The sequence below is a fragment of the Triturus cristatus genome, chromosome 4_2 (genome assembly GCF_964204655.1).
Source record: "Triturus cristatus chromosome 4_2, aTriCri1.1, whole genome shotgun sequence".
In the NCBI taxonomy this organism is placed as follows: Eukaryota; Metazoa; Chordata; class Amphibia; order Caudata; family Salamandridae; genus Triturus; species Triturus cristatus.
The window spans coordinates 738,051,538-738,069,857 of record NC_140586.1 but is presented as its reverse complement, the minus strand read 5'-3'; the positions used below and the strand labels follow the sequence as shown (position 1 = coordinate 738,069,857).

Below are 18,320 nucleotides of genomic sequence, written 5' to 3'. Positions count from 1 at the left end.
GGGGAGAGAGCACAGTTGCCAGGGTCCTGATTCGCAGGATCCCAACTGACTACAGTCAAAACACACTGACACCAGGCAAAAAGTGGGGGTCACCATGAAAGTAGATTCTACTTTCCTACAGTCAGCTTCCATTTAATGGATACATCTAGTAAGGGGAGGGCAGAGGGCCATGACAGCACTGTGAAACCAATATACTAAAATATTCTTACATAATCAAAATGTTAGTTTATTATTTTTGTGCAGCAGACTCGGGGCTACCACAGCACTTTTCATATGGTTTTCATCAAGGGGTCTGGTAAGGCAGGACAGACAAAGTGAAGATAATATTGTTAACCGTGCAGGCCAAGATCAGAGGAGAATAGGGATCCAATAGGGAAGTGTCATATCCTTTAGGCTAATCCTGTCAAGTATGCCCCCTTTTACATACATTGTCCCATCCACACGACAATAATGGTTCTGAACAGGTGACCTTTTACCTAGTAGTTTGCCCCTGTCTCTTCGACACCAGGCTCTTAGTATTTTATAATTATCCCTGTACCTAACGTATATAAACATGTCCTCAGGCACTGCATAATTATTCTGTATAAGGGTCACCACTTTTTTTATCCTTGGCCAACAGGCCCGCTGTGTTTGATCGCAGCATTGTTTTAGAAAAACATTTATGATTGTTTTCAAAACATTTATGATTGTTTTCAAAACATATCAATTCTAGAAGAAACCCTGTAGTGACCACTCTAGTATATAAGAGAGCAGAATTCCTTCCATCCCTTGTGGGGTGTCATCCTCGGAGTAAAGACAGTCCTTCATTCTCTACCATCAGGTGAGCGGGTTGGTTCTTTCCTAGGGGATTCTTGGCTATATACATACATATCTATATACATATACATGCTACACACACATATCTAGGCTAGGTAAATTTAGGCAAATTATATAGGGCGCGCATTATAGGAGTATGCAAGTGCTACTGTCTTATCTGAGCTGTATATGTTCATCTTCTTAGCACCATGGTAGAAATGTATCTACTGTTTACTATATCAGTACTTGCGATTTCTTTTGTATGCTTCTGTCTCCTGATTGTTGCAGCAAATATGTTTTACACAAGACTGAGGCTGGGCCAAGAAATACTTATTGAAACATCATAACTGCCATCTTGTGTATGTTCTGAGAATAACTGAGTGACTGAGCGAAAAGTACTGTACTGTTTTCCACGATCCTTGCTGAATCAGGGTCTCATGTTCAGTGGTCGCCAGAAACGACTTACACCACTGCAAGATACATGGGGGTGGTAGTGGCACTGTAGAGCTAGCTGGTCTAATGGCTGACGTATCGTGTGGGGGTGTCGTGAATCGGTTTGGACAGCAAGCCCTCAGTTTAGGTCATCCAAAACGTGCGGGTCCTGGGGATTCCTAGGAACTACACAACAGAAGTTCTGCACAATGTAACTAGAAAGTCAAAGCTCAGAAGCAATAGGCACTCAAGAGACAATTCAGCATTAAGAATAATTAACTCTCCGCATGTGCATGAAATATAGAGAACAACATTAACAATACAGTGAATGCAGGGTAAAGCACTTCACATGGTAAGACTGAAGCTCACTAAGTTCCTCATTCACATTTCCTATAACAAATATTGACTGCAAATATCAACATATACACACCATACATGCAAATGCAGGGTCTATGGAGCTGATACCTTTGGTGATATTATAAAAGTAACATTAAGACAATACTTATAGTAGATAAGAAACACCAACTAGGTTGTCAGTTGCATCCATGAATCCTCATGAACACACAGAATAACTGATTAGCAATAAGTCAGGGATCAATAACATTAGGACGTTAGGGTCAGTCAAACAGGAACACTTCTTCAATGACCAACGCTGGGCTGAATGAAAACAGAAGCATAAAAGGGCTCCTTGATGATCACATGCTTCAGGTGTGATCAAACTAGGAATTGACAGCTGTAGGGCTGCCAATTCTTTCCAGCAATAAGCAGGGAACTTTAGGAATTGGAAGCTTTTATTGAAAAAGCATAAAGACTGCCACAGAACCTGGCATGGATGTGAAATGTGAGTCAATTCCAAGATGTTTTACAGGAAGCTGTAATTCAGTACTGGTATATGCCAAAAAGGTCAAAGGTTCTGTAAATGGAGAATTTGTCAGGAATAGCATGCTGGCTATCATGAATCTTGACATGGATCAAAAATGAAAGGAAAATTAAGAATATTGCCGGAGAGGTTGGAAGTCATCATATGGGTATGTAGCACAAGCAAACATTCAGAGAAGTTACTTTAACACTGGGAAGTCCACTAAGCATGTCTCCCAAGTGCCGGGGCACAAGTGTAGGGTGTGAACTATGACACCCCATGGGATCAGGTCCTTACAAATATCAGTATGTAAAAATACAGGCGGAAATGAAGTAAGAAACAGAGAAAGAAGAGTGGACCAGAACAGATAAACAGGGGCAAATAGATGTTATAGCCAGCTGCCCAACAGGAACAGCATAATTAGTTACACATGGAAGCTGGGGATCAGAAAAAGTTTTCAGATTTTTCCAGAAGGCCAAGCGTGTGGACTATGTGTGGAGGTCAGCATGGAGAGGATTAATGTGTAAATAGCAGCAAAGCAGATGGCTTTCCTCTTTGCTTGCCTGGATCAGAACTTGGGAGTTTCTAGTGATAATGAGATTTTGCCTCCCAAGTCTTATTGAGCTTGTTAACCTACAACTCTCATTAACCTAAACATACATAAACTAAATATGACAGTACTCCTTGTTTAAACAAGCAACAGTATTAATGTAGTATCCCTCCACTATAAATGACATTAATCCAAGATGAGGGGTAATAATAAAGAATAAACAAAGCACATTTACATATCATGTGAAGCCACCTTGGCATCCCAGGCTAGAAACACTGTGAGAATGAAGTTGTATTTACGCTTTCTTTTAGGTTGGAAACTTCAGGTTATTTGAAAAACCTCATGTAGTCTCTCTCTTTCAGACACACCGGAACCCTCAAGATATTCACGCTAATAAGGCTGATTAGGAAAGGGTATACCGCTGACACAGAAAAGAGCAATTGCAATCATCTGGTTTTGTAGGGCTTCGAGCACAAATACGCAAACCACTTGCAGCTTTATTACAAGTACAGCAATGACTAATGGGATTCATGGTAACTGATCCTAACTCTCTAGGTACATCACATTTAATTACCAATGTTGAGTGTAGAAAGAGGCCACGGTTCACATGAGGCGAAGACTCAGTTGAGTTATGATGCCCCTCTCTTCCCTCCACAATCATAGTATATTGAATATTATTGTTGATCTGCATGTGTGGTTCATGCCTTGATGTTCTGTCTTCTGTAGTGGTTATAAACAAAGCTATGTTAGAAAGAGTTGAAAATGCACCTCTTCGAAGAACATTACGATTTAGGATCAGTATACTTCAGCTACCAGAAAACCGTTACCAATCTACTCACTCATTGACGGTGTCTTTTCCTTTGACCTTCTACAGCACTCAGCTGCCTTTTGAATACATCTGCACTGTACGAATAAGACTTAAATACATGCATACATACAAGGTATACATATATTTTTGTTGTGTGGATATCCTTCATATTTGGCATGTCTCTGGTCCTTATGGTCCTGTTTTAGACACCCATGCTGCAGAATACATTCTGATTCATTTCTAAAAGAATTACCTCAATTTACCTCCAGTCTGCCTATTGTTTTTCCTGGCAACGATGGACATTTCTGTGCACAGGGAAGACCTGTTCTTCTATAAACGGTGCAAATGAAAGCACCACTTATAAAGCACATACAGTGCTCTGCAGGGCAGAAAAGCCATGAGTCCATTATAACAATATATGATTTTTAAATCACTTTTTCTGATGCCTTTGTCAGTTTCTCTAAATTTAGATTAATTTTGTAGAACTGATTGAAACAAATTGAATTTCAACTTTCTCAAGCATGCTGCTTGTCCTCGAAGAAGGGGCGGTTGTGTAGGAATAACACAATGAAAGGATTAATATAACAGAAATTGACATGTGAAAATTAAAACTGCAGAGGCTTGCTTTATTTTATTTTTTATTTAAGACTGTACACAGTCATCCCTTTCCAGACATTCTGCATGACACCTACCATGCCCTACACGTATTGTACAAAAAATATATATAAAAAGACAAAATCAACTATTCATAATATCTTTTTTGTGGTTATAGAGCAGTCCCTTTTTCACAGTTCAAACAAACTCTTTTAAAGAGGGTGAGCTTCCTAACTCCAGATATGTCTATTCAATAGGCATGATATCAAAACAATGAAATACAGTGTATGAACTAGCGGCTACTTATACTACCTACCAAATGTTCTGTGGGAAACATACATCTAATCAGGTCACATATCAACTCTTGAAACAACAGACACCATCATGATTGAAAAACATTTGTTTACTAAGGATGGAAATAATTGTAGAAATTATGTCAGCAAATAAATGCATTTACTAAGTACACAGGCAGCGAGGTTTTTCCTTTGAACTTTCACACTTTTACAGTAATAGTACTTAATTCATATGAAAAGACAAATAAAATATCCAGAGATTGATTTTAAATTATAAATAAATAAAAAAGTAAATTAAATTAAGGTAAATCTTACAGGGAATAAAAAACCAAAAGTGTTGCATTCACAAATCTGTCTTAAGTTAAGCCGTTAATAACATTACATTGCATTCCCAATTCCATCCTAACCCCGTGATCCATTCGCTGAATGTCGCAGGATCCTGGACTTATGCCTGGATTCAGTGTTGAATCTTAAGACAGCCTTGTGAATATACTCACAGCTAGATGCCCAGGAGAGGGCAGTACTACATTTTTTTAACTCCAATTACAATTCATCCTTAGGCGAGGATTCTGTCTCTTCTGTTTCTTCTACTTCCTCCTCTTCCTCTTCCTCTTCTTCTACATCTTCCTCCTCATCTGGTTCTTTTTCTTCATCGTCTTCTTCATCAGCCTCTACCTCATCCTCCTGCTCATCAGCTGGTTTGTCTTCAGCCTTGGACTTTTTGTCTTTATCATCTTGTTTTTTCTTTTCCTCCTCTTCCTGTAGTTCTTTCATCTTTTTTTCTGCCTCCTAATAATCAAATTAGATATTGATGGTTAGGTGACATACCAAACATACACAAAGGAAATTGAATAGTCTGTAAAACTAAGACCTGCATTAGTTAAAATAAATTTTATTAATATAACATTGATTGCCTGAAACCAGTTCTGCTGGCACATCTGCATGTAAAGGTAAGATGTTATGAACTGATTGCTAAGGAAAAGAAACAAACCAAAAATTGTAATGAAGTTCTACACAACAGGATTACCCTACATTAACTTCTTTTCACTGGAAAGAAATTGCTTTCTTTAAAGTAATGAACACAATTTGACATGATTTATATCAATAAGAGAAATTTATCTTCAAGTAATACTTGTTCTTTCCATGAGCTGTTTGCTTCATGTTTGTAGATCATTTGACCATTGAGAGGACCTGTCAGGTTCCGTGGCCCGTGAACACCGACCAGAAAGAGGCAAAAGGCTGGATGCCTTATTGGCCCATACCTCTGCTTGCCTTACAGCCCCCGACTCCCTCTGGTGACGCTTTGTATTCAGCCGAAGAGCAGGAGGAGGATCATTACGGACCCTTTAAGATCTGGTGACCAAGTGCAACGAGGAGAGGAAGCACTGCCCCCTGGTGGGAGGAATCCCCAGTGCCAGAAGTTGAAGTGCACCCGGAAGAGCTGAAGAGGGAGACGGCGTTTAGGTGGAGAACGGAAGAAGACAGCCTGAGTTCCAGAGACACCGCGGAGCATCCCCAAGGCAGAGACGACGGAGTGGACGCTGTGCAGAAGACACAGACTGGCCTCGAAGCCCCGAGGGAAGCGTCTGGAGGCCAACGACCCTACGAGCCGCCCAGCCGCATTCCTGGAGGAGCGTGGCTCGCACAGGTGCATGCCCGGTTCCCAGGGAGTGGGCGGTGGGTAGTAGAAAGGAGGGGGGAAGTCAGTAAAGCGAGTCTCCATGAGCCTATAGAGGCTCCCTTGTATTGTCTGCACACTTGGTGACGGTTCCTTCGTTTACACAGCTCAAGACTGCATGACGGGTGCTAATCTTCCCCACTTCCCTATCATTTTTTTTGCTATACCAGACCAGATAGCTGACACCTATTTCTGTTCTGTTTTCCTTTGGTGCAATCGGATCCTCCTATATCGGATACCCTGCTGGAGCATAACTTGAAGCGAAGAAGAGTGCTATTCCCCTGGACGAAACGGATAGTTTGTGTACTTTGTTTAATAGCTGAGAGAAGCAATGACGTTGTCTGGAGACATTGATTTGACTAGTCCTTTCGTCATCCCGCGACAGGACCCTAAAACCTTTTAAAATGTAGTGAATGCAAATGAGCTGGGACACAAATAACCACACCCTCCGAGATATGATTCCCCCAGTCATGCCACAATTACTACCACATCTTAACGTTTGAAGGTTCCTGCTATAAGATGAAAGATCTCCGCCCACAGACCCATGGAAGGGTAAACTTTATCCTGCATTTCTAAAAAACCAACCAACGTGACAGTAACCAGCAGTGAAATCCATTATATGTAAATGTTTACATGCCTATTCATTGTGGCTTTCCTGACAGCCTGAAAGGATTTTAATATTTAGTGGGTTGATGAGTCCAGGCCAAGAGGACAAAACCAGATAAAATAAGTAGACCAATGAGGTTCAGGGGAAAGGGTGCATAAATCTATATAAGGAAGGAGAGCAACAAATATTAGTTTAAGTTGACATATTTCTATTATTTGTCAAATAATGTTGATGATGACGATGGTGAAATATACTTATAAAGTGCAACTGTTACCGAACAAGGGTGTACTGGCGCTAGGTAACTAAAACCAATTTATATATGCTGAAACAGCCATGTCTTCAAATTCCATTGAAACACCTAGTTTTGTACTCTTTGAAGTTTTTGTCATTGTTTTGACTGGAAGTACTAGGTAAAATTCATTACAGTAGTTCAAGAGTGATAAGATCAAGGCCTGGAAAAGAGGTATAAGAGTCTACAGTGGAACTAAGGGGAGCACTTTGTGCAATGATCTTAACTTCAGAAAACAGGAGGCTAGAACCAGATTTACTAGTTTAATAATACTCAGCTCAATATCTATGGTAATGCCCAGGTTTTTTGCTGCTGTCACCGGGGGTAACCAGTTATTTTACTGTGTAACAGAGAGGGGAACAAAGCATAACATTTCATTTTTGCCCTTGTTGAGTTTTAATGTGTTGGTACACATCCAATGCATAACTGCCAGCATGTAGTCATGAACGTTCATGGCCACCTTCATTTCCTCAATTACTTACACTGCGATTTGGGAGTCTTCTGCATAAGGCATCAGAGATAGCTCAATTATCCATATAAGGGTTACCAGCAGGCAGATATATAGGTTAAATAAAGTGTGACGTAAGAGAGAGCATTGGAGAACTTCACATGGCTAGACATTTTTGTTTGAAGATAAGGAGGACATCCTGACAGTTTGTGTTTGATTAAGAATTAGGGAAGCCAGGCTAAGGCTTTTCAAGTACTCCCAAAGTATTTAGTCGCCAATGCAGAATTGGATGGGAGACCATGTCAAATGCAGCACTGAAATCTAGTAATACTAGTGGTGCATTAAGACATTTATCAAAGAGAAGTCATGTATCATCTACTTCTGTTATAAGTGCTGTCTCTGTGCAGTGCAAAGACCTCAATCCAACTTTGAATTTATCCAGTAACTTATTAGTTTAAATATGTCTTCTCAATGGTTTACTGATTTTTTCCCTCAAATATTTTCACCAGGAAAGTTAGTCAATTAATTGGCCTATAATTTGAAAGTTGCTCCGGGTCATCAGTGGATTTTTTCGAAATGGGAAGTATTTGAGCTTCATTCCCTGATTGTTGGCAAATGGAATAACTAATTGACTCATTAAACAAATTAGTTAACACTGATGCTAGCGAGCCGGTCCCCTACTGTAAAAAATGAAGTAGGAGGGGTCCAGCTGAAGCCAGATTTAACTTTCAACATCAATGTTTGGACTGGGTCATACTATAATAGTTAAACATTTGTTAATGTAGAGTCCAGATTCAACTGCTGGACGTAGTCTTTATTTTCATCAGTCTCCGCCAATTTAAAGGTTTTACTGATTTTATCTATTTTTTCCTGATAAAGGCCGAAAAGGATTACCATAAATCCACCCCTATAAGTTTTGTTTATCTACACCTATAAGTTTTGTTTGTTTGAACAAAGGAAAACATATACTTTTTACAATATTAAAGACTTCCCTATCTGCTGCTACACTTTTCTCCACATTGTAGTTTGATTTTACTAAGCGGCGCATTTTGTTGAACGAGAGTTGTGTCAAGGCTTGGGGGGTATCTTTTATCTGTTCTAATCATTTTAAATAGCACTTGGCACTTTACTTTGTTGCTGACATTGTGGGAGCTGTGTTAAAGCTCCGGGGGGCATTCTATTTGCATTTTGCACAAAGAACTGATTTCTTAGGTCAGCGGTCCACAAGTTGGACGCTGACGCGCACGCCCTACTTATAAAAGGGGCAGATGAGGCGACCGCGTAGTGGCGCATTTTGTTGAACAAGAGCTATGTTAAGGCTTGGGGGGTATCTTTTATCTGTTCTAATCCTTTTAAAAAGCACTTGGCACTTTACTTCGTTGCTGATATTGTGGGAGCTGTGTTAAAGCTCCAGGGGCATTCTATTTGCATTTTGCACAAGGAAGTGATTTCTTAGGTCAGCGGGCCACTAGTTGGACGCTGATGTGCACGCCCTAGTTACAAAAGGGGCGGATGACGCAACCACGCAGCTGCGCATTTTGTTGAACGAGAGCTGTGTTAAGGTTCGGGGGTATCTTTTATCTGTTTTAATAATTTTAAATAGCACTTGGCACTTTACTTCTTTGCTGACATTGTGGGAGCTGTGTCAAAGCTCCGGGGGACATTCTATTTGCATTTTGCACAAGGAAGTGATTTCTTAGTTCAGCGGTCCACTAGTTGGACGCTGATGCACATGCCCTAGTTATAAAAGGGGCGGATGACGCGACCGTGCATCGGACGCACGCAGCGGGCGCGCCACTGGCACGCCAAAGACAAGCCTGTCTGCGCCCGTCAGCGCCCGACCGGGCCAGGGCCCATAACCCCTGCTGGTTTTTCCAGGGATAAGTATGTATATACCTCTGACAGCTCAAAAATCTCAGAGGGATAACCACTAGTAAGTGTCTTCACTCTATCTCTCTCCTTAGCCATGATACTAACTGCTCCCACTGTCTATTTAAACTTCGCCCGCTTGTCAAGCCCCAAATCAAATATCAAATTCACATTTTTTTATTTGATTTAGTTCTCTACTGAGAACAGCAAATAAGAAGTTTTAAAACAGCAAAATTACATCTGTGACTAAAAAGACTTTGTAACATTCATCCTAATATAAATTTATAAAAAGTTTTAAAAATGTGAACAGGTTATAACAGGTAAATTCATTAGGAGGTAATTTTAAAAGAGAAATCAAACTCTGTAAATTTGCACAGTTGCACTTTGTTTGGATTGGCTTTAACAACCTCTTTCTAGCAGCAACGACTGTGGGATTAGGGCATATGAACAGTGCATGTATCAAGTCTTGAACTCCTCCTTGACAGAGGTCGCATAGGCTTCCGACATTTTTATTTTGTGTCCAATTGCAAGTTAGGGATTTAAAAGGGAGAATCCCAAGTTGAAGTAAAATCATACATCGCCGGGCGCCGTGACCTAAAGTAAAAGTAAAATAGTGTTGCCTTTGCGTAAATTCCATTGAGTCAGCTTATGCCTTGTACAGTAGCAGTTTTGAACAGTGTAAAATGTCAAGATCATAACTTATTCTTGGAGCTGAGTGTTTTAAAAAAAGTTTCAAGTGTGCCGGGGTCCAGGATTTCAGCAGATCCACTGTACATTCTGTTAACTTCAGTGCAAATGTTAGATTTTGATAAAAAACATATTTTGTAGATCCTTGATCAAATATTTCCGATCTTAGCAGTGCTCTTAGGGTTCGTGGTTCTGCGTGCCAAGATGTTATGTGCCCATCGTATTATGTTGGTAATTCCCCTGTCATATGTACTGGTTAGAGAAAACTCAAGGTGCAGGGCTTGCGCGTGCACAGCTTGAGGCACTTTAGTTAGTTTCCGGAGGCTCTGGCTTTCTTTAAGTTGTATTGGATGCCATTGACTTATTGGGATGTGTTCGAGAGCATATGAAAGAACGGATGGAATCTTTGTACTAAAGACCTGCAGAAGGGATAAGAAATACCTGCGCCCGGTAGAGGAGTACAGTCTTTGGAACGCCCCGGTGTGACCATCTGCTTTGTGGGCCAAGTGCTGGAGGTGGGAAAGATTTTTTAAAGTTTGAGTAAAAATATGCCCCAAATAGGTGTATTCTTCCACTATTTCCAGCAATTTCCCTCCTAAGGTCCAGTTGTAGTTTGTATGTTTTTGTTTTCCTCGGAAAGGGACTATTTTAGGTTTTGCTATGTTTGGGATTAAAAAATTCCTTTCAGTATATGTTGAAAGTGCATCAAGCCCCAAACTGTTCGGCCTTCTCAGGAAGCACTTAAAATGCTCCTGCTTAATTGTAGGTCAAAAACATTCGGCAGAAATCCTGATATTATTAGAGGAAGAGTGTCCGGATGTTTTGTTTTTAACCGAGACTTGGCTTAATAGTGAGGCAAACCCGGATCTTGTTCAGGCACTTCCTCCTGGGTATGTTATCCAGAGACAGGATCGGGAATTAGGCAGAGGAGGCGGCATTGCCATTATATACAAAACCAAATTAAACTGCCGCACCTCTGCAGGCCCTTTACCTGATTGTGAGAGCCTATCATTTGCGATCGGTTTCTCCCCTATTTGTACTTTTTCAGGCATCTTAATTTATCGGCCCCCAGGTGCCTATGGTTAATTTTGTAATACCCTCCCTGATGTTGCAGCCAACCTAGCTAGCTCACTCCCCAATTTTTTATTATTAGGTGATTTTAATCTTCCTTTCGATGACATGCTGCACTCAGCCACCGGCGAGCTGGTTAATAGGCCTTGGGGCATTTTAATTTAAACAAAAAGTTATTGGTCCCACTCATTTGAAAAGCCATTTACTTGATCTCATTTTTTCGAATATCGAGGATCTACTGGTAAAGGGCCCTATACCTGTGCCCTGGTCTGACCATTTTCTGATTCCTTTTACATGGGCATCTCAGGTTCCCATCTTGCTGGCCTCTACGGCCAGAAAACAGATACGTCTATGGTCAAAACTTCCAGTGGAACTTTGGGCATCACCCTTACAAATACCAGAACAATACCTGACCCCAATCCTATTAGTGCCAATGACAAGTTTAATGAATGGATTGAATCATCATTAGACCAAGTCCTTCCAAAAAATTTACTTGGAATGCAGTTGGAGTTAACCGAACTGCATGGTACGCGAGCTTAAACAAACCTGCAAAAAATTGGAAATAATATGGAGAAAGGACTTCTCCTGTAAATAAAGTTAAATACAGGGAAGCTATCAAAATTTATAAAGAAGAAATTAAATCCGCTCTAGGTTTATATTATGAAGAGAGAATTATGCTGGCATCTAATTCCCCCGCAAAATGTTTCCCATTGCAAAAACACTCCTTAACCCCTTCAGCGCTGGGCGAATTCCGCCGCGGTGCTGAAGGGTTCGAGCGCGGGCGGGCTCATGACGGAACGGTTCCGTCATGAGCACAGCTCAACCGTGGCTCATGACGGAACCGTTCCGTCATGAGCATGGAAGGGGTTAAACCATCCTCTCCTCCTGTTGTGTCTGATGATGCTTCTTCTCGCTGCAACCGATTGGCAGAGTTTTTTCTCAATAAAATTCAAGATATTCACACCTCATACCAATCCCTGTAAGCTTACGGTTGAGGTTTAGCATGGAGTCACAAGGAAGTTGGGTTGGCATAACCGTTTGACTAAAGCAACTCCACTCTGGGAACCTGATATATTGGGACGACTTAGTAAACGCACTGGGTTTGATAAATGGGACACAATCGGGATATCCACGGTGGGGGACATGTGGGTGAAGGGTAAGATGGCCACATTTGCTGACCTCCAGACAAAGTACCAATTGACACAAACGGAGACCTTCAGATACCTTCAGATCAGTCACGCCATATTGACTGCCATGCCAAAGGGGCTCCCTCTACCTGAATCTTCCCCCCCAGAGGACCGATTGATACTAGACCCCATGGACCACAAGGCTATATCCCTCACTTATTAAAAATTGGTAAATAATCATGCGGACCTGATGCAGAGACTTCGTGTGGGTTGGGAGACGGACCTGGGAAGTATTGATGACGAGGACTGGCGAGACGCGCTGGCCTTCCCCAGGGAAGTAGCCATCCCCATGAGACTACGGCTCATCCAGCTGAAAATCCTCCACCGAGTCTATTTTGATGCTAAAGTCCTGTTCATGCTGGGTAGGCAGCCCGACCCGCTCTGTCTCCGGCATTGTAATCAAACTGGCACCTTCGTTCACATACTGTGGGAATGCCCACAAATTCAGCACTATTGGGAAAAAGTCACACAGCAAATGGAACGGACATGCGATAAGTCCCTAAAGCCATCTCCCCAACTCTGCCTACTTAATATATGGGAGGCTACTCAACTCCCCCAGGCGGAGCAGGCGTGGGCCTCGATGGGTTGGGCCATCGCGAAACGAAACATCGCACAGAAATGGGGGGTGGACACGGTCCCACTTTTAAGCGACTGGGCCAAAGATATGGACAGTGCAATGATTGCAGAGAAAGCTGTGTTCAAGGGAAGAGGTTGCCTCAGGAAATGGGGTCACAAATGGGGGAAGTGGAATAAATACAGAGGGGACATCTGCATCTCACCTACTATAGTATTGCGGTGTGAGAGGCACACTTTGATGTCTCTGCTAACAGATATAGTTGAGCTCTCTCCACCGACAGGCTAAGAGGGATCTGTTCGCTGGGTTTTAATCACCTCATTTTTTACTGATGTATGTATTTCCTCAGCTTTGTGATACACCGCACAGTTGGTTGGACACTGACCGGAAGCAGCGAAATGATGTATGTGGTTGTAAAAATGTTGGAGTCATGTATTGGGAGCCTTACTATGGCTTTGATATTGCTTTGTACCGATGCAATTTTGTTGAAAATAAAAATTGTTTAAAAAAAAAAAAAAGATATTTACACCTCCTTCACCCAGGTGGCAGACCAGCAGAACTCATCACCACTGGATAACGTGCCTCAAATCTGTGAACACTGCCTGGAGGAAATTCCACTTTTGAACCTGAAATCCCAACGAAGTATCTCAGACCGACTTAAATCTTGTTCTCCTACAGACTCAGTTCCCCCTACCATCCTGAATCAAGTCTTTGAAACAGTTTCCCCAGTGATACTGGAACTGATTAACGCCTCGATCTCAAAGGGAGTGGTCCCCGCCCGTTGGAAATGCACCATGTTAAAGGCGCTGCCTAAAAATACTAATCTTGACCCTGATCTTCAGGGGAACTATCGTCCCATCTCACTGCTGCCAGGGATCGGTAAGATTGCTGAGAAGCATGTTAACTCACCTCTCTCTCTCTATTCCTGGAGTCTCATAGTTAACTTCATCCTTCACAGACTGGATTTGGATCTCAACAAGGAAACGGCCCTCCTAGCAGTGGTGGAAGAGTCCAGGAAAATCTTAGATGGCGGAGGCTGTGCTGCTATTATCCTTTTGGATCTCAGCGCAGCGTTTGACACTATCAACCACCACACTTTGGTCCAGAGACTCAGGGATGTGGGAGTGACCGGGAGGGCCTTAAAATGGCTGCAATCCTTTCTGGAAGGTAGGTTTTTCCAAGTCTTTGAAGAAGACGCTATTTCGGAACATATGCCCCTCAGTTGTGGTGTCCCACAGGGGTCCTCCCTGAGCCCCACTTTATTTAATGTTTATATGTGTCCTTTAGCGGAGATAGTGAGGCCTTTTGGAGTTCAGATTGTTACCTACGCCTATGATACACAGCTTGTTGTTGCTCTCAACGACTTCGATAACGCTTCGTCTGGTTTAGGCCTGTGTTTGGAGAAGGTAGCAAACTGGATGGAACGCTCATATCTGAAATTGAATGGGGTCAAGATGGAGCTGATGCTCCTAGGTAACTCTCCTACTTTCAATGTGGGAACACTGTGGTCAGTCTGCCTTGGCCCAGCTCCCATACCTAAGGACCAGATTAAAAGTCTGGGAATTTGGCTTGGCCGCAACTTGGACTTTAAGGAGCAGGCACAGAAGGTGGCAGCTAGTTGTTATGGAATCCTTAGGATGTTGCGAAAAATTCTCCTTTTATTATTCTCTGCCAGAAGACTTATGGTCTGTGCACTGATCCTGTCTCGTCTTCACTACGCGAGTGCTCTCTATTTAGGAGCACCACGTGATACCATTACCAAACTACAGGTTGTACAAAACTGTGCAGCGCGTATGCTCCTGCGGATTCCCAATCGCCAATCTGTGAAGCCAGCTCTTGCCACCCTCCACTGGCTGCCCATACAGGAGAGAATCAAGTTTAAGGCTCTCTGTATTGTACACATGACATTAGCAGGGAAGGAACCGCCTATTATTCGGTCCATCATTTTGCCTTATTGTTCGACCAGGGGCCTGCGTTTTGACAATCACCGTCTTGCCGTAGTTCCTAAAATAAGAAAGGCAAGATGTGGAGGCCGTGTATTTTCCTATAATGCCTCCAGGTTATGGAACACCCTCCCCCTCCATATCTGTCTTGAAACTAACCATCTGACCTGTCGGAAATCGCTTAAAAAATTGCTCTTTCCCTAATGCTGTTTGTAGTTCTCTCTGGGTGTGCTGTTACTACCGCTGGTATCCCCTCGGGTAGCTATGCACTTAAGAAATGCTATATTCATTCATTCATTTACATAAGTTCCTGTTATATTCTCAAAGTTTATATGAAATGTAATTTGGACGAAATGTATTTTTTTCTAAAAAATAAAATAAAAAAAAGTAAAACTAATTGATCACGGGTGACCAAAAAAGGGTTCAAACTGAGAAGAAGCCCACCAAAACCTTAAATGCTTAATGGCAACAGTTTCCTTCCTATCTTCTATGTATCCTAAACACATTTAAAATGATGTTGAACACAGTGCACAGTCACTAAAAACTATCTTTTAAACAACAAAAATTAGAACAAATCATTATTTAAGAATGAAACATGATATTCTCTTTAAAAAAGCATTTCACTGTAGATTACTATCCTTACAAGAACAATGGCCACGATACTCCGAGTAGAGGGAGAAACTTGGGCAAACCCTCTGAAAGTGATGCAAAACTGCCAGACAAAATAGATCATCAGCACATGTGAATTTGCACTTATGAGAAACTTAAGCAAAGTGTCACAGCTATATAATTCAAAATACCACACATAACATGTAATTCGTAAACACTTCCATTTCTAAGTATGACTCTAGCCTCTACCAACAGCAACCCTCATGGATTTGAGATGCCATCCGTGATGCAATTAGTCATGTGATTTAACATTTCATGAGTGATATAATATGTGAGGTCACAGGCAGTGCATCGTGAGGGTGCAAGTTATAGTTAGGACAGTTATGGGTAACTAGTGAATTTCAGTGTTTTTCTGTTTTTTAAACATTCGTTTTTATATTATTATTAAATCTAAATATTACTAAAATTTAAACTTTGTTTTTTCCAGAGAATTTCTAAGGTTTTTCAATGTAAGTTAAAATCCTAGGACGTTACCTACAGGTAACTCCACTTTAACCTTTGTTTTTTAACATAAAGTAAGATATTATCACCATACATAAGTGTACTTCGGCTACGTGTGCCCACCCCTCTGCAAACATCTAACCCCCCTGCTGTGCATTGCCTTCGGTTTTGCGTGGCATGAAGGTTGGTTGCATGGCCAGTGGTGAACTCCAAAGACACTCAAATGTTTTTGTTCCTGTCCAGCAGTATCTTAAGTGAAATATCTTGTATTTATTTGTTTTTTCTCAGTTGTCAGATACGATGGACAACAAAACAAAATGAAAACAAATGAAAATAATTGAAAATGACTCAAGAAAGAAATAACTAGTTGTAATCTACATTAAAAAAAAAAGTACAGTTTGGAATGAAGAAACTTTAGGAAGTAGGACTCACTGGCTGAAAATGATATTGTTTTGCTTAAAAACACAAACCCTAAAACACACAGAAACTACACACGTTCTGGGAGCCTTAAACATGTAAAATGCACTTTTATTTGTCGAGTAACGTAAACACATAATAAAGTCTTGAGGTTAGCAGCTCTCCAAACTTTAGGTTATTTTGAAGGAATTCCAAATTTGGCAAATGATGTGAGAGACCTACTGGAATCTAAAGACTTGTTAACAACAAAAAATTGTCTACTGTACAAAGCCAACAGACATTTAGGATAGTCTGTTTTTCAAATAAGTAAACACTGACCAGAAGCTGGGTCTATAGTTAATATTAACAAAATACTTACCGTTGTCACGCCCCATGTTTCATTTCCAATTTCTTCAGCAAGTTTTTCGTCATTTGTAATAAGGAAATTGTCAAAGATGGTACCAGATTTCACCTGTTGAAATATTTCAGACTTATTATATTGGTCTATAGCAGTGATTCCATTATTAATTTAAGTTCCCATTAACAAGGGTTGTGATTGCTGGGCCAGACAAATAATGAAAACTTTCAAGATCGCTAAACGTACTTTGTAGATTTTATTTTTTTGCAGAATCCCGATACTGTTCTTGTCCCAAGTATTCATTTCTCCCTATTGCTCAAATTCTGTAAAGGCCTCTTGCTATGTTTTCTACACTCTGGCATCCAGCACAAGTCAGCCCAAAATCCCAATGGGTGTAGGATTGGGAGGTACATGTGCCTTGGGAAGTTAAAGACCTGCAGGAACGAATATATGTCTGTGTCCGGCAGTCTTTTTCTCTGCAGGGATTCACAACCCGGTCGTTCCAACGACCGCGTTGTGATTCCGCATACCATTACTCCGCAAGGAGTTGGAATAGTATAATTTACTATTCCAACTCCAGCCTGTGCGGACACTAGGGAAGGTGTTGGATTTTAAATCCAACACCTCCCCCCCCCCCCCGCAAGTCGTTGTTCCGACTTGCGGAGTAATGGTATGCGCAATCACAACACGGTCATTGTAATGACCGCGTTGTGAATCCCTGCGGGGAAAATTTTTGGTCATAAACGTTGTTTACCTGCAGGAACACTTTGCATCCGGAGCACTTTGCATCCGGAGTTTTTCACCCTGACACCACACCTCAAAGCAAGTGAAACTTTTAAGTGAAAATGCAGCTGAATATGGAGAAAAGAATTCAGGAATGCCCTCATGTTATTCCTGTTAATACATAACAGGAGGTAATCACCCTTGCTTGGAGTTACCATTGCCCATAGTATCAGTAGTTCCCAGAGGAGGGGAGAAATACCAGGCAGATTATCATCCCACTAGCTATTATTCCTCATCTTACTGCTGTTTTGAATGCTGCTATTTCAGAGTGCCAGTATCCCACTTTGTGGAAGACGGCAGTGGTGAGGCCACTCTTGAAGAAACCCTCTCTGGACCCTGGAGAAATGAAGAACTATTGGCCAATTTCTCTACTCCCTGTTCCAGCTAAGATTCTGGAAACCTACCTATACTCTCACCTCAGTGCCTATCTAAAAGATTACCACCTGCTCGATGGTTCACAACATGGTTTTAGAAGCCACCATAGTACGGATACAGCATTGACGACTGTATTTAACAACATCCGTACTCAAGTGGACGCAGGGCATACCACCTTGCTGGTTCTACTTGATCTCACCGCAGCCTTCGATACCCTGTCCCCACGGACGCTGGTGGAACGTATCAGAGAGATAGGGGTCGGGGGCTCGGCCTTGGGGCTTCTTGCCTCCTTTCTTGGTGAACATGCACAGATGGTGAAATTTGGCCGAATCTATTCAGCCTCTAAACCTGTGTTGTGTGGTGTCCCTCAGGGCTCCTCCCTGAGCCCAACACTTTTTAATATCTATGTTGCCCCACTTGCTAAAGTTGTGAGATCCTATGGACTAGAGATGTTGTCCAATGCGGAAGACACCCAAATAATGGTGTCCATCTCTCACAGTATCAGGGACTCCGCTCTCAACTTCAGGAACTGTATGCAGGCAGTCTCCTCTTGGATGGTGGAAAACGTTTTGAAATTGAATGGTGAGAAGACTGAGGTCCTGATCTTTGGCAGT

General features: G+C 41.7%; 1 protein-coding gene across 1 annotated transcript in view; it reads right to left on the bottom strand.

The window, feature by feature from the left end:
• Positions 1 to 4,069: 4,069 nt before the first annotated feature.
• Positions 4,070 to 18,320, bottom strand: part of LOC146834986 (calreticulin-like) — a 185,511-nt gene continuing 171,260 nt past the window's right edge. Inside the window, exons 8-9 of the mRNA XM_085602644.1 lie at positions 16,570 to 16,662; positions 4,070 to 5,120 (exon numbers count right to left, since the gene is read on the bottom strand). Of these exons, the coding sequence (XP_085458770.1) occupies positions 4,875 to 5,120; positions 16,570 to 16,662 (339 nt within the window). The 3' untranslated portion in view covers positions 4,070 to 4,874. The remainder of the gene's footprint in view (positions 5,121 to 16,569; positions 16,663 to 18,320) is intronic.